Below are 22,325 nucleotides of genomic sequence, written 5' to 3'. Positions count from 1 at the left end.
TACAGGAAATAGTCCAACTCAGGGAATGGGAGGAAGTACATCTTCAGGAGGTTTCAGCCTCACACATTGCTGATTATAGACAATGTAAGATCTGACTTTCTCAGCTCATTCTCATTCTCAGCAGACAGTCTGGATGAAGGAGAAAGGGAATTGCACAACAAAGCATTCCAGCCCATGGTGGGACGCTAGGACCTTCTCTTTCTAGGCTTGCAGGTGACATTGCACAATGCGAAGATTCTTATCTTCTTCAGTCGCAGAATAAATCTGAAATTTTTGCAGAAGTGGTTGGCAGGCAAGTTTCTATATGCTTTTTCCTTGTGGCCCATGTTGAGCAGAATGCTTCAGCGGTTTGAGAGACACATGTGGGTTGGTACTTCTGGTGGTGCCACATTGGCCCAGGAGGTTGTGGTATGCAGATCTGCAGATGCTTCTGGTGGAATCTCCTTTCCGATTACTGGCCCACAGGAATTTGCTACGGCAGGGGTCTATTCTTCTCGAATGTTGTCTTACATTGTGATCCTTGAGAGGGCTTGGTTGCTGAAGCATGGGTAGTCCACTGCTGTGATTTCCACCTTGCTTTGAGTGTGAAAATTATTCACTTCCTTAGCATATGTTTGCGTTTGACGAGTGCTTGAACCTTGGTGTGAGGAACGAGATTCATCCTTATTCAGTTAAAATCCCACTCAGTTTGGTTTTTGCAGGATGGGTTGTTTAAGGTTTTGGCCCTTAATTCTTTGAAGGTACAGGTAGTGGCTCTTGCCTCTTTCCGAGGTCTTGTGAATGGGGAACACTTGTTGGCGTATCTGGTTATGGCCTGGATCTTGAAAAGGGTAAAGCATCTTTGTTCCCCCCCCCCCCCCCCACTTGTAGTTGCTGTGCCCTTGTGGCATCTTAATCTGGTTCTGGATTTCTGGTGGGTCCCACCTCTGCATAGCGTCTTCTTAAGTTTACTTTTCTAGAGTACAGTGTTTTGCATGTAGAGTTTCCAAGCTGCAGGCTCTGTCTTGCCAGAACCTTCTCTGCGAGTGACTCAGTGGGTGGTTCACTTGTGAACTATTCCATTTTTTGGGCCAAAGGTAGTCTCTGATTTTCTCTTGAATCAATCAGTTCCCTGCAAACTTTGGGCAGGGAGAGAGATGTGGATGAATATCGCCTGTTATGGACTTTGGGTGTCAAGCTGCATATGAGGTATTGGAGGTTTCTAAGCCTCTCAGGAAGATGGACCGGCTATTTATACTCCACGGTGGGAGTAAACGGGGTGAGTCGGTGTCAGACTACAATAACCTCCTTAATCCAGCAGGCTATCACGGCTGTGTATCTGGATGCTGAGCAGCCATTGTGTAGTCAAGTTAGCGCTCATTCCACTAGGGCTCAGGCAGTGTCATGGGCGGAAATTTAGATGGTTGTCTCACATTGAGATTTGCTGAGCTGTGATGTTTTTCTTACACAACTTCCAGGCATTATCGCCTGGATATGCAAACATGGGAGGATGCATGCTTTGCATTTGCAGTGTTGATTGGATAGTGTGCAGTCTCCTGCCCTGTTTGGGAATAGCTGTGGTACATCCCACTGGTGTGGATTAACCTGTCTGAATGATAAGAAAGGAGAAATTAATACCTGATTTCCTTTTCTTTAGTGAAGACAGGTTAATCCACTTTCCCACCCTTAGCTGCTAGATGGCAATGCTATTATCTTCCTGAGGGGCTGTGTTTCCAGGGGTTACTGGTAAGTGTCAGATCCAGACCCTAGATACTCCTTGTTTGTCCTCAATGTTTTTTCTGTTAACTGAATGATTGTCTTTAATGGTTATGATCATGTATTGTTTAGTTGTCCAGAGCTGGCTTTTGCAGAGAATACTGGTGGGCTGATGCAGGGGAATATATACTGTGACATAAGGTTTGCTCCATCTACTGGTAAAGGTGCATAACCCACTGGTGTGGATTAACCTGTCTTTGCTAAAGAAATGGAAATTATCAGGTAAGTAGTAATTTCTCCTTTGGCTCTATAAATTATCTGGCTAAATGCCTCTGAATATGGACTCCTTAGTCCTTTTAAGGTATGTGGAATTTGCTGCTTTGCAAGCCTGCACCAGAAGACTGGGAAAACAATCTGGCACAGAAGATATTTAGAGATGACTACATGCATGCATTTTTTAGGGATAATAGAAGCTCCTTTTAATGCCACTCCTTTATATTCAAAGTATAAAAGCAGCTTAAGAGTACCTAAACAGAAAAAAATTTACCAAATAGTTGACACATCTCGGACTATAAAAGTTTTATAGTTTGCAAATCCATTGAAAATAAATGTGCAAATTTGCACTTTTTTATTTTACTCAATTTGTCTTCTTGGAGTTAGTCTTGTGGTCATGCTTCTTTTTTTTTTTTTTTTTAAGAATTATGTTGAATACAACTTATTTTCCATAGATAAGCAGCTGAATTAGCCATTCTGTCTGGGTACGTCCTCCATGCCACTAGGTGGCGGAGCTCTCCCAGATCACCCAAAGTCTTTTGGTGAAGTGTTCCCTCCTGCATATTCCTCTGCCTCCTCGAGGCTCCTCAGTCCGTTTTTTTTCCACGTGACTGACTGCACACGGAGCTCTTCTCTCTTCTGAGGAAAATTGTTGGGAGGAAAAAACCTGACAAGAATTACTAAAAAACTTGACAGAATTACCACACAGGGTTTAAGTTTTGTGACTGTGAGGAAAATCATGTCTGTAACTAACAGACATCAATTCTGTTATCTCTGCCTCTGTCCTAAACATGACTGGGCAAATTGCAGGGACTGCGGACATATGTCCCTCACGGGCGCAGTGCCAAAGACGTATCGCCCAACTCAGAGAGGAAGCATTGGGATCCTATGCCCCCTCTGAGGCTTCAGCTAGGTTGTCTCCGGGACCGAAGACGACCCCTAAGGCCCAAGCCCATCGAAGGGCCATCTCTGCGGTCCCTCCAGGTCCGAAAGAGAAGAAATCCAAAATCCCATCGAAAGGTGCGGGAGATGCGCCGTGGATGCAACCTGTGTCAAGAGTCGAAGGATCATGGCGCATTTGACGCATCCAAGGATAAACAGACGCACTGGAGGAGCGTCAAAGCCGAAGTCAGCCGACTCATTACTGATGCAATCCGGCTCACAGCTTTTTCAACCGATGCTACTGACACAGCCTATGAAAGCATAAAAAACATCCAGACGGTCACAAAAGACCTAGGAGTCCTTCCCCACTGCTAGTGGTGTTGCGGCCCCGACCACCTCGCCCATGATCGGGGTCGGGGCCACTTACCTCCGCTCCGGACCGCGGAGGAAAACGCCAGGTTCCCGGCCTGGTAGGCCACATGGCTGCGGCGTCTCCACGTGGGAGACACCGCCGAGCCCGTCGCTAACTCCGCCCCCCCGCGTTGCTACACGCGTGCGCGAGAACGGGGCATTTAAAGGTCCAGCACCCGGAAGTGCTGGACAGCCCCCTGGATGACGTCAGACGCCGGCAGAGTATATAGACCGGCGTCTGATTCAGGAACTTCACCTTGCAACGAGGTCCCTCTTCTGAGAGTCTAGTTGCCGTCCTGTTCCCTGCTGGTCTGGTCGTTCTTGTTCCTGGTGTTCCTGTGCCTGTTCCAGTTCCTGCTCTTGCTCCAGCTGTTCCTTTGTCTGCTGATCTCCTGGTTCCTGACTCCGGTTCGCTTCTGACGCTCCCTGTTCGCCGCCTGCCTTGACCTTTGGATCTGCTTCACATCTCGTCTGCTCCAGCCTTGTAAGTCCCAGTCGTCCGGATCCCTACGGGCCCCTCCTGGGGGATCCAGGGCTCTGGGTGAAGCCCTCTCAGATTCCCCTGCCTGATACCACCTAAATCCCAGCGGTCCAGATCCCTAAGGGCTTCTCCTGGGGGGATCTAGGATCTCCAGGGTGAAGCCGTCGCCTGTTCTCCAGCTTGATTCCGCCTCCCGGCCTGTCCAAAGGAACCCTCCTTTCACCAGGCCGGCCCAAGGGTCCACCGCATCTCGCAGCTGCAACAAGTGGTAGATTTAGAGGCTAGTCCATCCCTGCCACGGCTATCAGGATAGTTTTCTCCAGACTATCTGCAGCCTCTCATCACCGCAGTAGATCAGTATTGCAGGATCCACTCTGTCCCAAAGTTGTCTGCCCACCGAGAGACGTCGGCCACCCTAGAGGACCAGACACAGACATCCTCAGGGCAGCCTTATTGCCGTTGGGCCAAAGACCGGATCCAAAACCTTCCACTTCAACTTCAGCTTCTGATACTATTAAACAGATTACTAATATCTTGTCACAATTTTTGACATCAGTTGAGCAGCAACACCAGCCAGTCCCTACTGAACCAGAGGAGATGCCTTCATCCCCTAAACCTGGACCAGCACAAAAAACGTAACCTAGGAGACCATCACCTCCTCCAGTGGATTCTCCTAGTTCATCCTCTTCCCCAGAGACCTCAACCGGTTACAGTCTGACCCACAAGAACTACCACCGGAGCCAGTTTCACCACCGGAGGATCTCACATACTCCCAATTCTTAGAAAAAGTGGGTCAGTGATTGGGAGTAGAAACAAAAGATACCTGACCCCAGACAGGAAATGTTCGGAATCTTAAAGATTTTCGACACTCCGGCTGAACCCACAGCACTTCCTTCTCACCTAGTGCTGGAATCGGTGCTGGAAAAGGCTTGGGACTCTCCCTTTTCCATGACCCCAACCTCGCGGAAAACAGACTTAAAATATAGAATGCGAGATTCGGCGTTCTACACAAATATATAACTACCACATCGATGGTGGTTGAGTCAGCCATGCAAAAGGCACGCAAATCCAGATTACATTCAAATAATCCACCAGACAGGGACAATAAGTCTCTCGACTTCGCAAAGAGAGCTTTCCAGTCAGGAGTTCTGAACGCAAAAATTCAAAACCACAAATTTTATGTGGCTCAATATCTGTTCGAGTGTCTGCAGACCTTAAAGCCTATTTTACAACAAGGTACAGAAAATAACACCCCTCCACCAGAATTTCAAGACATGGAAGAAGGGCTTCGACACCTTGTGTGTTCCATTTACGAGGGATTTGAAACCTCTGCTAAAACCACGGCTAACACCATAGCAGCCAGATGACTAGCATGGTTGAGGGCAAGCGCCATAAGAGATGACGTACATGATAAGCTTGCCAATCTTCTCTGTCAACCAGACAACCTGTTCGGGGATAAACTCACAAACTGTTGCAAAATTGAAAGAACAGAAAGTGGCAGTGCTATCGTTGACACAGCATGACATATCATCTTCTAGACATCATTTCAGTTCGGATAAAAAATCTTACCCTAGACGACCATATCGGCCTTATACCACCTATAGACCCCAACAATATCAGACAAATCACCAATAGCCTTACCAGCAACCAGCTTCACGTCAGCGCCCACACGCTCCTCGTCAGCCACGCCAGTCTGCAGACCCTCAACCACCCAAAAACCAACGAAGTTTTTAGAACTAATCCAGCCACCACTACCCACCCAGAAAGTAGGAGGATGGCTGTTCCACTTTCTTTCACAATGGAGCACCATAACATCAGAATAGTGGGTCCTCGCTATAATACGAGATGGATACTCTCTCAACTTCACATCCCCTCCATCTCTCCCGCATACAGTTGTCACCAAACATCAGAGTATTCATCAGGAAATTCTTCAGGAAGTAAACTAATTACTTCAACAGCACTGTATATGGGAGTTACCTCCATCCTGATATCAGAAGGGATTCTATTCACAATTTATTTATTTATTTTTAATTTTTATATACCGATGTTCCTGTATAGACTACATATCGCACCGGTTTACAGAGAACTGAACTGTTGCCTCTGGGGCGGATACATTGGAACAGGTTGAAAATGAACTTACAGTGAAACAAATGGACTGCAATTCAAAACACGATTAGCTAAAATAAAGTACAATTCAAAACATATTTACAGTGGGGTTGGTGGACCAGCGTCTATAAAGTTCGATTCATTGGATCTTAGCTCTCAGGGAACGCTTGGCTGAATAGCCAAGTCTTTAGCTTCTTTTTGAATACCAAAAGGCAGGGTTCTTGGCGGAGGTCCGGAGGGTGCGAATTCCAAAGTGGGGGACCCGCAGTGGAAAGGGCGGTTTTTGCCGGCTGGGTGTGTAGCATATCCTTGTACGTTCTTCTGATGGGTCTCTTGGTAATGTGCTGCTGAAGTTGGAAAGTTAGGTTGGGGGGGGGGAGATGTTGTGCAAGGCCTTGTGTATCATCATGAGGGCTTTAAAGAGTATCCTGAATTTAATAGGCAGCCAGTGAAGGTTCTGGAGGATAGGGGTGATGTGTTCCCTTTTGTTGGTGTTTGTGAGGATCCTGGCCGTCGCATTCTGGACCATCTGAAGTGGTTTGATAGTGCTGGCAGGAAGGCCCAGAAGGAGTGAGTTGCAGTAATCCAGTTTCGGGAGGATGATAGATTGTAGTACCAGGCGGAAATCTCGGAAGTGCAGAAGTGGTTTTAATTTTTTTAATACTTGCAATTTAAAGAAGCATTCCTTGGTGGTGGTGTTTATGAACTTGCATAGGTTGAGTTGGTTGTCTAGTAGCACACCAAGGTCTCTTACATGCGTTGTGTGGTCGATAGATGTGATGGAGAGTTGGGAAGAAATTGGAGGGTTGAGCGGAATGCAGTTGTCTGGGGCTATTAGGAGGATTTCGGTTTTGTTAGTGTTTAGTACGAGGTTGAGGCTGGTGAGTAGGTTGTTGATTGCTGTAAGGCAGCTATTCCAATAAGACCATGTTTTGTGGAGTGATTCAGCTATAGGGATGAGGATCTGTATGTCATCCGCGTATAGGAAGTGCGTTAGCTTGAGGTTGGTTAGTAGATGGCAGAGTGGGAGGAGGTAAATATTGAATAGTGTGGGTGATAGGGATGATCCTTGGGGTACCCCCAGATTTGATCTGATTGGGTGTGACTCTTTGTTGTTGATCCTGACCTTGTAGAACCTGTTTTCAAGGAATGATTTAAACCAGTTGAACGCCGATCCTGTGATGCCGATGTCTGCTAGACGCTGAAGAAGGAACGTTCACGGTGTCGAACGCTGAGGAGAGATCCAGAAGTGAGAGTAGGAAAGGTTGACCTTTTTCCAGGTTAAGGAGGATGGTGTCCGAGAGCGAGGCTAATAATGATTCAGTGTTCAGGGACTTTCGGAATCCGAATTGATTTGGGGTGAGGATGTCATTTTCTTCTAAGAATTCGGATAGTTGTCTGTTTACAATCTTCTCCATGAGTTTGGCGATCATTGGAATACAATACTTCCTCATCCCCAAAATTTCTGGAGGGCTTCGGCCAATTCTGGACCTACGCTCCCTCAACAAACACATTCAGAAAGAGAAATTCAAAATGACTTCTCTCAAATCCATTCTTCCCTTTCTACAGCCCAAGGATTGGATGTGCTCCATAGATTTAAAAGATGCATATGCTCACATACCAATGCATCCCAAATCTTGGACTTGCCTCTGTTTTCAGATGGAAAAGAGCATTTTCAATACAAGATTCTCCCGTTCAGTCTCTCCTCCACTCCCAGAGTGTTCACTAAATGTCTAGCGGTAGTGGTGGCACACCTCCGTCAGCAAGGGGTTCAGATATTCCCTTATCTTGATGATTGGCTGTTAGTAGCCCCCAATCCTGTTCACCTCCGGGACAATTTAGTTCACACAATCACTTGCCTAGATAATCTAGGTCTCCTTATAAACTATGAAAAATCGTACCTTCAACCTGCCCAGACGTTGGACTTCATCGGAGTTTCTATAGACACCATTCAGGACAAAGCTTTCTTACCACAACCTTGAGCGCTAGCTCTCACTACACTAGCCTAACATCTATTAAATCTTACGACTACCTCAGCCCATCAAGTTTTGACCATACTGGGTCATATGGCAGCGTACACCTATGTGGTTCCACACTCGAGGCTACACATCCATCGCCTACAATGTGGCCTAAAAAATCAATGGTCTCAGTTCTGGAATCCATTGTCCACTCCATTGATAGCCAACATGAAAATAGACCTTCGCTGGTGGATAACACCAGCATTGACAGAGGGCTCACTGCTGAGACTCCCTCGACATCATAAGAACATAAGAAATTGCCATGCTGGGTCAGACCGAGGGTCCATCAAGCCCAGCATCCTGTTTCCAACAGAGGCCAAAACCAGGCCACAAGAACCTGGCAATTACCCAAACACTAAGAAGAACCCATGCTACTGATGCAATTAATAGCAGTGGCTATTCCCTAAGTATAATTGATTAATAGCCATTAATGGACTTCTCCTCCAAGAACTTATCCAAACCTTTTTTGAACCCAGCTACACTAACTGCACTAACCACATCCTCTGGCAACAAAGTTCAGAGCTTTATTGTGCGTTGAGTGAAAAAGAATTTTCTCCGATTAGTCTTAAATGTTCTACTTGCTAACTTCATGGAATGCCCTCTAGTCCTTCTATTATTCGAAAGTGTAAATAACTGAGTCACATCTACTCGTTCATGACCTCTTATGATCTTAAAGACCTCTATCATATCCCCCCTCAGCCGTCTGTTCTCCAAGCTGAACAGCCCTAACCTCTTCAGCCTTTCCTCATAGAGGAGCTGTTCTATCCCCTTTATCATTTTGGTTGCCCTTCTCTGTACCTTCTCTCATCGCAAGTATATCTTTTTTGAGATGCGGCGACCAGAATTGTACACAGTTTTCAAGGTGTGGTCTCACCATGGAGCGATTATAGAGGCATTATGACATTTTATGTTCTATTAACAATTCCCTTCCTAATAATTCCTAACATTCTGTTTGCTTTTTTGACTACTGCAGCACACTGAGCCGACGATTTTAAAGTATTATCCACTATGATGCCTAGATCTTTTTCCTGGGTGGTAGCTCCTAATATGGAACCTAACATCGTGTAACTACAGCACGGGTTATTTTTCCCTATATGCAACACCTTGCACTTGTCCACATTAAATTTCATCTGCCATTTGGATGCCCAATCTTCCAGTCTTGCAAGGTCCTCCTGTAATGCATCACAGTCTGCTTGTGATTTAACTACTCTGAATAATTTTGTATCCTCCGCAAATTTAAGAACATAAGAAAATGCCATACTGGGTCAGACCAAGGGTCCATCAAGCCCAGCATCCTGTTTCCAACAGTGGCCAATCCAGGCCATAAGAACCTGGCAAGTACCCAAAATCTGTCTATTCCATGTAACCATTGCTAATGGCAGTGGCTATTCTCTAAGTGAACTTAATAGCAGGTAATGGACTTCTCCTCCAAGAATAAGATAACCTCACTCGTTGTATTCCTTTCCAGATCATTTATATATATATTGAAAAGCACCGGTCCAAGTACAGATCCCTGAGGCACTCCACTGTTTACCATTTTCCACTGAGAAAATTGACCATTTAATCCTACTCTCTGTTTCCTGTCTTTTAACCAGTTTGTAATCCACGAAAGGACATCGCCTCCTTTCGTGTCAAACGCCTTTTGAAAATCCAAATACACTACATCTACTGGTTCACCTTTATCCACATGTTTATTAACCCCTTCAAAAAAATGAAGCAGATTTGTTAGGCAAGACTTCCCTTGTTGACTGTGTCCCATTAAATCATGTCTTCCCTGTACGTACCAGGATCAGTCCAGGACACCTGGGTTGTGACTCCGCACCAGTAGATGGAGACAGACTAAAACTTGTGGGCGGAGCCATATATGCCCCTGTGCCAGTCACAGCCCCTCAGTCTTACTCTGTCTCCAGTAGATGGTGCAGGTCCGGTCACAGCCCTGCCTGCCCTGGTTCTGGTACTCCGTCAGGGTCGGTTCTTTTTTATTCTTTAGGCCAGTTTAGGCTACGGTGTTTTCTGTTTGGGTAATTTTCTAAATTGTCCCTTAGGTCCCTTTCGCCCTGCCTCCCAGGGGGGTTGTGAGGTTCTGAGGGGACCACCCCCCCCTGGTTGAGGCCGCTGCTAGGGTCGAGGACCCAGCTGGCCTAGTAGCAGCGTCAGGGGTGACACCGGGGAGCCCGGTTCACTCACCCCTGCTGGATTAGGGCTCCAGGACCGTGGACAGCGACAGGCGTTTTTGTTAAAAAAAAAAAAAAAAAAAAAAGGTTTGTTTTTATTTCTGTGCCGGCTCTCTCTTGCTTCGCGTCGCCGCTCGTGGGGGGGGCGCCGCCGACGGGGGGAGGCCGTTCGAATTTTTTTTGTTTAATTTCGTCGCTCCTGCTGCCCCGTTTTCGCGCCTCTTCGCCGGCATGCCTCGCGGCTCGGTCTGCCGGGCCTGTGGCTCGGCGCGCGCGCGCGTCTTTCGTGCGAGAGTCTGTGCGCGGCCTGCATCCCGGGCGGAGAGGGGTCGTCTGGGGCGCCTCAGGGGGCTCGTTCGCGGCCCGCGCGATCGCCTCCGCGCGGGGGGGGCGCCGTAGAAAAGCCCCAAGAGCTTTTCCCGCTTAGCGCGGGAGTGGCGGCCATTTTGGCCACGGGCCGCGAAATGGCGCGGGAAACGGCAGGGCCTTCGGCCTTGCCTCCCGCGCTTTCCCCGCAGCGGGTCGCGGTCGGAGGGGGTCCCTCGGGGGACACAGGGTCCCCGGGGAGTCCTGCTGATTTTTCCTCAGATTCGAGCTCGCTGTCGGAGGACCTTGCGCTTTTGTTGCGCAAGGTCCTGAAATACAAAAAAAGCAAGCGCGGCCGGAGGGAGGCTCGCAGAGCTCCACCGCAGAAGAGGTCCAGGAAGCCTTCGGGGGTCGCGGAGGGGCCCCAGGGCGCCTTGCGGGGGAAGCGGCCTCCATGTGGCGTCCCACAGGAGGCGGACACCGATTCCTCGCCCGAGGACGACGCTGATTCCCCTGAGGAGACCCAGAAGGGACCCGACGATGTGGGAGCGGACGGCTCCGCTACATCCGGCGTCGCGAAAGGCTCACAGGCAGTGGAAGGAGACGATCCCAAAGTGGTCAGGCTCTTCCGTAGGGATGAATTGCCACCTCTAATTCCAGCCATTATCCAGGAACTGGGAATAAACCCCCCTCCGGCGGTGGTTCGTCAGGAAGCGAACATGGATCCGGTCCTGTTAGGCCTCACGGGTCCGGCAGTTGCTTTTCCGTTCCATTTTTCTTCAACGGACATCATGTTCCGTGAATGGGACACTCTGGAGTTAGGGCTGAAGGTCAGCAAGGCCATGGACAAGCTTTACCCGCTCCCGGAGGATGCGCTGGACCTTCTCAAGTTTCCCAAGGTGGATTCGGCGGTTTCGGCGGTAACGAAGAGAGCTACTATCCCGGTTACGGGTGCGACAGCCCTTCGGGACCTTCAGGACAGGAAGCTGGAAGTACAGCTCAAGAAGATTTTTGAGGTTTCAGCGCTAGGAATTCGGGCCGCCATGTGTACGAATTTCGCTTTGAGAGCTGGCTTACGCTGGGCTCAGGTCCTTCAAGCCAATGCGGATCTTTCGGCAGACGAGGCAGCGCAAGCGGATAAGTTGGAAGCGGTAATAGCATATGGCGCAGATGCACTCCACGATCTGCTGCGCACTTCGTCTAGATCCATGGTGGCGTCTGTCTCGGCGCGCCGCCTCCTGTGGCTACGCAACTGGGCGGCGGATGGCTCTTCTAAGGCTCACCTCGGGGCGCTGCCATTCAAGGGTAAATTGCTGTTTGGCAAGGAATTAGATGACTTGATGGCTTCCCTGGGGGAAAATAGGGCTTTCAGGTTACCCGAAGATAGATCCAGGTCGCGGCCTTCCTTTTCAGCCAGGTCCCGCTTTCGTGGGCCCAGGAAGGCGCGACCTCAAAGGTCGTCGGGGCACTCGTTCAGATCTTCCTCATCCCGTACTCCACAGTGGCAGCAGCAGCAGTCCTTCGTGGGAGGCGCTTTGGCAGACCAGGGGGTGCCCTGGCCATCACGGCGCCCAAATCTTCACAATGAAAGGGGGTCGGCCCTTCTCCCGCCGCAGCCTCAGCACGCCGTTCCCAACGTCGGGGCGCGGTTGCTGTCGTTTTACGAGAGATGGGCCGGAATAACGTCGGACCAGTGGGTCCTCACCGTGATAAGACACGGCTACGCGTTAGATTTTGCTCGCATTCCAGTGGACAAGTTCCTTGTGTCACCCTGCAAGGCTCCCGAGAAGAAGGCGGCGGTGCTAGACACCATCCGCCGCTTAGAGGACTTGGGAGCTATCTCCCCCGTCCCGGTCAGCCAACAAGGCGAAGGCCGTTACTCCATTTACTTCATCGTACCAAAGAAGGACGGCACGTCCCTGCCAATCCTGGATCTCAAAGGGGTGAACCGATGCCTTCGCGTTCCTCGCTTCAAAATGGAGACGATCCGGTCAGTCATCGCCGCGGTCCGGCCAGGCGAGTTCCTGGCCTCCCTGGACCTCACGGAGGCGTATCTTCACATAGGCATCCAGCCGTCGTTCCAACGCTTCCTCAGATTCTGCATTCTGGGTCGGCATTACCAGTTTCGGGCGCTCCCGTTTGGGCTCGCAACGGCCCCTCGTACTTTCACGAAGGTGATGGTCGTGGTGGCGGCGCAATTGCGCCGAGAAGGTCTCCAGGTCCATCCGTATCTGGACGATTGGTTGATTCGGGCGAAGTCCGAGGATCAGTGTCGGATGGCGGTGGCCAGGGTCCTCCATCTGTTGCAGTCCCTGGGATGGGTGGTCAACTTCAGCAAGAGTCACCTTACACCCACGCAGACCTTGGAATATCTGGGAGCTCTTTTCGACACGAAGCAGGGCAAGGTGTTTCTGTCGCTCGAACGGAGGGGCAAATTGCAAACTCAGGTACAACGCTTGTTGTCTCTCCGCCAGCCGCGGGTCTGCGACTACCTTACGGTCCTAGGGTCTATGGCTTCCACGCTGGCGCTGGTGCCATGGGCGTTCGCTCATCTGCGACCCTTACAGTCATCCTTGCTTTCCTGCTGGAAGCCGGTCTCGGAGAATTTCCACTTACCGCTTCCTCTAGCGGGACACGCGAGGTCCAGCCTGCGTTGGTGGCTAGACCCCAGTCATCTTTCCGCCGGAGTCTCTCTCCTGGTGCCCAGTTGGACAGTGGTGACCACGGATGCCAGCCTCTCCGGTTGGGGAGCGGTCTGCCTAGGGAGCTCAGTTCAAGGCCTATGGTCAGTGTCGCAAGCCCAGTGGTCTATCAATCGCCTAGAGACCAGAGCGGTCCGTCTGGCCCTGCAGGCTTTTCTACCATTGCTGCGGGGAAAGGCAGTCCGAGTGTTGTCGGACAATGCGACCACCGTGGCATACATCAACCGGCAGGGGGGGACCCGGAGCCCCCAGGTGGCAGAAGAAGCTCAGCGCTTGATGGCCTGGTCGGAGCTACATCTCAGCAACCTCGCAGCGTCTCACATTGCGGGAGTCGACAACGTGCAGGCGGACTATCTCAGCCGTCATCGTCTGGATCCCGGAGAGTGGGAGCTGGGGGACGAAGCGTTTCTTCTCATTTGCGAAACGTGGGGGGTGCCCCACATGGATCTGATGGCCACGTGGCACAACGCGAAGGCCCCGCGATTTTACAGTCGACGTCGAGAGCGGGGGGCAGAAGGCGTCGATGCGTTGGTGCTTCCCTGGCCGACGGATGTGCTGCTCTACGTGTTTCCCCCGTGGCCGATGATCGGCAAGATTCTACGGCGCATAGAGTTGCATCCGGCCAACGTGATCTTGGTGGCACCGGAGTGGCCTCGCCGGCCGTGGTTCGCAGACCTCGTACAACTGGCAGTAGCGGCCCCCCTTCGGTTCCAGGGAATGGTGGCCCTACTCCATCAGGGCCCCGTCTGTTTGGAGGAGGCGGATCACTTCTGTCTCGCGGCATGGCTTTTGAGAGGAATCGACTGAAGAGAAAAGGTTATTCAGATGCGGTGGTGGCCACGCTACTGCGTTCCAGGAAGCAATCAACGTCTTTGGCTTACGTCCGTGTCTGGGTAGTCTTTGAGGACTGGTGCGTGCAGCGAGGGGTGGACCCCACTTCGGCTTCCATCTCTGATGTTCTAGCGTTCCTCCAGGCGGGTCTGGCGTGCAGTTCCCTACGGGTCCAAGTGGCGGCGCTTGGGTGTTTGCGAGGTAAGTCTCTGGCGCTTCACCCGGATATTGCTCGTTTCCTTCGGGGGGCGAAGCACCTTCGCCCCCCGTTACGTCTTCCTTATCCGGCTTGGAACCTCAATTGGGTTCTCTCCGCTCTATGCACGGCGCCGTTTGAGCCCTTGAAACGCGCAACTCTTAAGGATCTCACTTTAAAAACGGCTTTCTTGGTGGCAATTGCCTCGGCACGGCGTGTTTCCGAGTTACAGGCCCTGTCCTGTAGGGAACCTTTCTTGCGTATCTCCGATTCGGGGGTTTCCTTACGGACGGTTCCTTCCTTTCTTCCGAAAGTGGTCTCGTCGTTCCACGTGAATCAATCGGTGGAGTTGCCCGCTTTTGCGTGCGGAGACTCCTCTGCTACCGAAGAGAGGGAGTTACGGAAGCTTGACGTGCGGAGATCCCTTCTCCGATATCTGGAGGTCACTAATCCGTTTCGGGTCACGGATCATCTGTTTGTCCTGTTCTCTGGACCAAAGAAAGGAGCTGCAGCGTCCCGAACAACTATCGCTCGTTGGCTCAAGGAGGCCATTGGTTCGGCATACTTGGTGCGGGGAAAACCTCTTCCCGTGGGGCTGCGAGCTCACTCGACTCGCTCTCAAGCAGCGTCTTGGGCGGAAGCTTCTCAGGTGTTGCCTCAAGAGATTTGCAGGGCGGCCACCTGGAAGTCGTTGCATACTTTTGTCCGGCATTACCGGCTGGATGTCCGGGCTACCGATTCTGGGGGTTTTGGAGAGAGGGTACTCCGAGCGGGACTCTCTGCTTCCCACCCTCAGTAGGTTGCTCTGGTACATCCCAGGTGTCCTGGACTGATCCTGGTACGTACAGGGAAAGGAAAATTAGTTTCTTACCTGATAATTTTCGTTCCTGTAGTACCAAGGATCAGTCCAGGATCCCGCCCGCAGTGCTGCGCTGAAGTAATGGAGAGTCCGCTCTGTGTTTTGATTTGCTCTGTTCCGCTTGTTCGCTCTCTCGGTTGGAGAGTCCGTTTTCAGAAGGGGTGTTTCTTTCCCCGTTAGTTAGCGGTATCTAGTTTTGTTTACTTCTCTGGTTGTGTTCTACTTTGACATTCCGTAAGACTGAGGGGCTGTGACTGGCACAGGGGCATATATGGCTCCGCCCACAAGTTTTAGTCTGTCTCCATCTACTGGTGCGGAGTCACAACCCAGGTGTCCTGGACTGATCCTTGGTAATACAGGAACGAAAATTATCAGGTAAGAAACTAATTTTCCTTTTCTATATGCTCTACGATTTTGATCTTGAGAATAGTTTCCACTATTTTTTCCTGGCACTGAAGTCAGGCTCACTGGTCTATAGTTACCCGGATCGCCCCTGGAGCCTTTTTTAAATATTGGGGTTACATTGGCCACACTCCAGTCTTCAGGTACAATGGATGATTTTAATGATAGGTTACAAATTTTAACTAATAGATCAGAAATTTCATTTTTTAATTCCTTCAGAACCCTAGGATGCATACCATCTGGTCCAGGTGATTTGCTACTCTTTAGTTTGTCAATCTGGCCTACTACATCTTCTAGGTTCACAGTGATTTCGTTCAGTTCGTCTGACTCATCACCCCCTGAAAACCATCTCTGGAACTGGTATTTCCCCAATATCCTCATTAGTAAACACGGAGGCAAAAAATTCATTTAGTCTTTCTGCAATGGCCTTATCTTCCCTAAGAGCCCCTTTAACCCCTCTGTCATCTAATGGTCCAACCGACTCCTCACAGGTTTCTTGCTTTGGATATATTTAAAAAAGTTTTTATTATGAGTTTTTACCTCTATGGCCAACTTCATTTCAAATTCTCTCTTCGCCTGTCTTATCAATGTTTTACACTTACCTTGACAATGCTTATGTTTTATCCTATTTTCTTCAGATGGATCCGTCTTCCAATTTTTGAAGGATGTTTTTTTGGCTAAAATAGCCTCTTTCACCTCACCTTTTAACCATGACTGTAATCGTTTTGCCTTCCTTCCACCTTTCTTAATGCACGGAATACATATGGACTGCACCTCTAGGAATGTATTTTTAAACAATGTCCAGGCCTGTTGAACACTTTTAACCTTTGCATCTGCACCTTTCATTTTTTTTCTAACTATTTTCCTCATTTTACCAAAGTTTCCCTTTTGAAAGTTTAGTGTTAGAGCTGCAGATTTACTTCTTGTCCCCCTTCCAGTTATTAGTTTAAATTTTGATCATGTTATGATCACTGTTGCCAAGTGGCCCCACCACCGTTACTTCTCTCACCAAATCTTGCGATCCACTAAGAATTAAATCTAAAATAGCTCCCTCTCTTGTTGGTTCCTGAACCAATTGCTCCATGAAGCAATCATTTATTACATCAATTGCTCCATGAAGCAATCATTTATTACATCCAGGAACTTTGTGTCTAGCAAGTCCTGATGTTACATTTACCCAGTCAATATTGGGGTAATTGAAATCTCCCATTATTATTGCACTGCCAAATTGGTTTGCTTCCCTGATTTCTCTTAGCATTTCATCATCTGTCTGACCATTTTGTCCAGGTGGACGGTAGTATACTCCTATCACTATACTCTTACCCAACACACATGGGATTTCTACCCATATAGATTCTACTGAGCATTTACTCTCTTGTATGATCTTTATCCTGTTGGACTCTATACCCTCCCGGACATAAAGTGCCATACCCCCCACCAAGTTGATCCTCCCTATCATTGCGATATAATTTGTACCCTGATATAGCACTGTCCTATTGGTTATCCTCCTTTCACCAAGTCTCTGTGATGCCAATTATGTCAATCTCATCATTTGCTGCTATACACTCTAACGCTCCCATCTTACTTCTTAGACTTTTGGCATTGGCATACAGACATTTTAAAGTGTGGTTTTTGCTTGTTTTACCAACCTGTTTTTTAGTTGTTTGGGATAATTCGGAAATCATTAGCTTTGGTGATTTTTTACATATAGGCATATGAACTATGTTTGCTTTTAATGGAACCTCTCTGTTGGGATGCCCTAACTCTCCTGTTTCATTAGTATCCTTCAAGGATACATTTCTCCGAATCATGCACTGCTGAGTGACTGTCTGCTTTCCCCCTTGTTCTAGTTTAAAAGCTGCTCTATCTCCTTTTTGAAAGTTAATGCCAGCAGCTTGGTTCCACTCTGGTTAAGGTGGAGCCCATCCTTTCGGAAAAGTCTCCCCTTTCCCCAAAAGTTTCCTCAGTTCCTTACAAAGCTGAATCCCTCTTCCCTACACCATCGTCTCATCCACGCATTGAAACTCTGGAGCTCTGCCTGCCTCTGGGGACCTGCACGTGGAACAGGAAGCGTTTCAGAGAATGCCACCCTGGAGGTTCTGGATTTCAGCTTCCTACCTAAAATCCTAAATTTGGCTTCCAAAACCTCTCTCCCAGATTTTCCTATGTCGTCGGTGCCCATATGTACCACGACAGCCGGCTCCTCCCCAGCACTGTCTATAATCCTATCTAGGTGACGCGTGAGGTCTACCATTTTCGCACCAGGCAGGCAAGTTACCAGGCGGTCCTCACGTCCACCAGGCACCCTGCTATCTACATTTCTAATAATCGAATCACCAACTATGATGGCCGGCCTAACCCTTCCCTCCTGGGCATTAGCCCTGGGAGATTTGTCCTCAGTGCGAGAGGACAATACATCACCTGGAGAGCAGGTCCTTTCTACAGGATCACTTCCTGCTACACCAGGGTGATGTTCTCCTACTGGGAGACCTTTCTGATCCAAGGCAGCACTGGGGCTGCCAGAATGGATTTGGGACTTGGCTACTATGTCCCTGAAGGTCTCGTCAATGTACCTCTCTGTCTCCCTCAGCTCCTCCAAGTCTTCTGCTCTAGCCTCCAGAGATCGGACTTGTTCCCTGAGAGCCAGGAGCTCTTTGCACCGAGTGCACACATACAGTCTCTCACCGGCGGGTAAAAAATCATACATGTGACACTCAATGCAAAAGACTGGAAAGCCCCCCTCTTGCTGCTGGACTGCTGCCTTCATCTTTGTATTATTGAGTTCCTAGTTAAGTTTAGGATACTAAGCGAGTTGGAATGAGAGTACTTTAAATTTACAGGTGAATTTAGTAATTAATCAGCTAGTGTCCTACAAGGGGATGATTAAACTTTCAATAAGGGCTGGTATAATATTATGTTTTAGATAAGACCCTGATTGATTTTTAATGAGAAAGTGTCTTGTGCCTAAAAATCAGGGGTTGAGTGGGTGGGAAAGACAGACACTAGAATTAACTATCTCTGGCTTGCCTCTCCCAGAGGACAGGGAGCCCATCTTACCCACCTACAGACTCAGGGATTGTGGACCAACCAAGAACGCAATTATCCCATCAACCTCCTGGAACTAAGGGCTATCAAGAATGCCCTTCAAGCTTTCGAACACAATCTGCAACACCATATCGTCATGATTCATACAGACAAGCAAGTAGCGATGTTTTACATAAACAAGCAAGGAGGGTCTGGTTCATGGAATCTTTGCAAAGAAGCGATATAGATTCTGGACTGGGCCCACAGCAAGGGAATCTCCCTACAAGCCACATACCTGCCAGGCATCAACAATTCCAAAGCAGACAAGTTGAGCAGAACTTTTCACCCACACAAATGGGAGCTAAATCAAGATGTAGCCACTTGGATTTTCTCCATTTGGGTTCTTCCCCAAATCAACCTCTTTGCAACAAAAAGGTCAACCTTTTTTGCTCAGTATACCCCAGCGCACACAGATTGCTACAGGATGCATTCCTCTTCGATTGGTCTCAAGGGCTCCATTATGCATTCCCTCTGATCCTCTAATCTCTCGCACGGTACAGAGATGCATCGAGGACAAGCTGAAAACATTATTTAGAAATGCCTATGAATTAGCGGCAGAGTAATCAATACGTTTGTGCGATCCTTTACTAGCTGTCACCTTGCTTAAAGTTATAACACCTGGCTTTACTTGATTTTATTTTATCCTGTTTTACTTTATTTTTATTTTTAATTGCAATGTCGTTTTAAGTTTTGTACTTTATTTCATTATGTTGCTAATAATCACCTGTGTTTAATTTTACTGTTATTATATCAGCTTTGTTTTATGATGTATTGTTATGTATTTTCTTTTATATGACTTATGTTTTTGTAAAGTTTGGATGGACCCTTGGACACTGTGACAGCTAACCATGCCCACGGGGGGAAGTCCCGTGAGGGGCCACAGGTCAGGCTCAGCTCTGGACACACAAACACAGATTATATCTTTATTTAGACAATTTGTGAAGCCACCAGAGGTGGCGGTAGTGAGTAGAAGATGGAGCCTGGCTGGGCAGTATTCCTCAGGGTACTGGAACAGTGGTTCCTCCGGTAGCAGTGCTGTAGTGAAAAGAACCGAGAGAGTGAGTACAATAAGACATGCACAGAGTCCCCAGTGTGGAGAAGCCCCAAGATAAGGGAGAGCTGGCCCTCGAGGAGCGAGTACCAGATCCCTGGGAGCAGAGACTCGTTGGCAAGTACTCCTGCAGCAGTTCCACGTAGGAGATGGCACTGGCGCTGGAACGGAGGCAGGCCCTCAGAGCAAGTACCTGGTTCCAGGGAAACAGCTCTGAGAAGTAGATGGTGTGGTAGTAGTACTCACAGATGGTGTCTATAGCTAATTCTTCCAAGTAGAAGAGGAGATGGACACAGGCAGCGAGTCAGGGAACAAAGGCCCTCGAGGAGCGAGTACCGGTTCCTGATAGTGACCTGAAAGAAGCAGAGGCCCCCGAGGATCGGGTACCCCGTTAGCAGAAAAGAGTCCAATAGAAGTTGGAGGCAGAGTAGCTGGGTATGGAGAGCAAATCCCATCCATAGGAAATCCCTTGCTAATTCAATGGCTAGCAATAAACAGTAGGCTTAAATATTCGGGCAGCATGGAGGGAGGCAGCGTCCAAGCCGGTCCAGGGACGCTGGAGAGGACGGCAGGCAGACGCCGTGGCAGCCAGACGTCCACAAGGAGCAGGAGGAGTCGCAGAAAAAAAGGTAGGTGGAGTGAAGCCATCGGGCAGCGACGATTGCAACAATGACTTAGTGTACACTGTCGAGATTGTTCCAGATTGACGGTATATAAAATAAGATGGATCTAATCCTCATTGCACCAGCATGGGTGTGTCAGCCGTGGTACAGATACCTAATTCAACTATCAATCTGCAAACCAATTCCTCTAGGAAGCAACCCCACCCTCCTCACCCAACAGGGGGGCTCAGTGCTCCATCCACTTCAGGCATCCTTGAATCTCACTGCATGGAGATTGAAAGGCTCACATTCCAAACACTAAATATCTCTCCACAACTGGAAGATATTCTAATCACATCCAGGAATCAATGCGACTAAGCTATCAGCGCAAATGGGAGCATTATGCCTCCTGGTGTTCCTCCATGGACATAGACCCACTCACATGTCCAACTGTGAACGTCTTCTGACTTACCTCCACCTGCTCTACACTCAAGGTCTGGCCACCGCCTCTCTTCGTGTTCATCTCTGTGCAATAGCAGCTTATCATACTCCCCTCTGGAGAATCTATAGCCTGTCATTCTCTGGTTTCCTGGTTTATGAAGGGCATACTACATCTACGGCCCCTGATCAAGAAACCACCAGTACCATGGGATGTCAATCCAGTTCTGGAACAACTAATGTTCCCACCTTTCGAACCACTGGACACTTGCCATCCTAGATACCTTTACTGGAAGGTACTATTTTCAGTCGCCCTCACATCCATCCGCAAGGCGAATCAGCGAACTTCAAGCACTGGTTCACTATTCACCTTACCTTGAATTCTACCATGACAAGGTTACGCTGCATACACACCCTAATTTTCTTCCAAAAGTGGTCTCCACCTTTCACTTAAACCAAACCATAATCCCTACCAACTTTCCATCCTAAACCGCACGCAAATGACTAGCGGCATCTTCATTCATTGGACTGTAAATGTGCTCTTGCGTACTATAAAAAAACTCACTCACTCTAGTAACAGAGCCTCAGAACTCTTCCTCTCCTTCAGTCCAAATGCACCAGGACTTCCTTTTCCAAAAGAATGTTATCATCCTGGCTTTCTAACTGTATAACTTCTATTATAAAAAACGTTCAGAATCCCTATCTTCCACACCAAGTACATGCGATGGCTGCTTCCATTGCTCACCTCCATGATATCTCTCTTGGATATCTGCAAAGCAGGCACATGGTCATCACTACATGTCTTCACATCCCACTACTACTTAGACGAACAGGTGGGGGATGACGCAAAGATGGGGGCGGATAATCCTAGACAAAAACACTTCTTTAAATAATTCGACAAACTTATAGGAACTGTCTGCCTCTTATTTGTATTGAGCAATAACTTACCTACAAATACTCACATGGTTTAACACGTTCAATACTAAAGCTGGGGACTATCAGACAGCATGGCTAATTCAGTTGCTTATCTATGGAAAAAAGCAAGCTTGCTTAGCATAAATGGTGTTTTTCGTAGATAGAAGATGAATTAGCCATGCTGACCCCTCCCCCCCCCCCCCCCCAGACAGTTCCAACATTGCATATCGTCTTGCTTTGGACATGGATTGAGGAGTCTCGAGGAGGCAGGGGAATATGCAGGAGGGAACACCTCACAAAAGACTTTGGGTGATCTTAGAGAGCTCTGCCACCTAGTAGCACAGAGGATGTACCCAGACAGCATGGCTAGTTCATCTGCTATCTATGGAAAACACAGTTTACGGTAAGCAAACTTGCTTTTCTTTAACTTAAGTTCATTTTCAGAGAGCTGGAACGCTAGAAAGTGCTAATCTGAGCATGTGTGAATGGAGCTAGGCAAATCTCTATGCATCTTTCATGAGAATTTCACAAGTGGCTCTGTAATAAATGATCAGATGTCAAGTACACTGTTTACTGCTCATGTGAAGTCTGATTTAAACAGTGCTCCTTTTTTAAATCCATTATTTTTCCTATTATGTAACTGCATTTTAGAGTAAAGAGTAAAATTCCTAAATTAAATTCCAAGTCCAATTGTTTATACTTTTAAAAAGTAATTTGTTACATTTATTGCCTTTAAGACAGATTCTTTATCTTCAGCTTGACCCTGAAAAATTTGGGAATAAGTTAAAAAAAAATTTTTTTTTCTTTCTGAATGCCTCAGGAGACATTGTCTTATGTCATTAATGCAGATGGCAGGCAACGTGTTCTTATTCTGCAACAAAAAACGTAAGCTGCTTTTT

General features: G+C 48.3%; 1 protein-coding gene across 3 annotated transcripts in view; it reads left to right on the top strand.

Annotated features, from left to right (window-relative positions):
- LOC115092811 (disintegrin and metalloproteinase domain-containing protein 9-like) overlaps window positions 1–22,325 on the top strand; it is a 501,882-nt gene that overhangs the window by 4,911 nt on the left and 474,646 nt on the right. For all 3 annotated transcript variants that reach the window (XR_003857086.1, XM_029604141.1, XM_029604140.1), the window contains exon 3: window positions 22,247–22,311. Coding sequence is in view for 2 of the 3 variants with exons in the window: in XM_029604141.1 (XP_029460001.1) it covers window positions 22,247–22,311 (65 nt within the window). In the remaining variant the exon portion in view is untranslated. The remainder of the gene's footprint in view (window positions 1–22,246; window positions 22,312–22,325) is intronic.

This window comes from Rhinatrema bivittatum, chromosome 5, assembly GCF_901001135.1.
Source record: "Rhinatrema bivittatum chromosome 5, aRhiBiv1.1, whole genome shotgun sequence".
NCBI lineage: Eukaryota > Metazoa > Chordata > Amphibia > Gymnophiona > Rhinatrematidae > Rhinatrema > Rhinatrema bivittatum.
The sequence above is the reverse complement of the archived record's forward strand: the minus strand, read 5'-3'. Positions and strand labels throughout refer to the sequence as shown.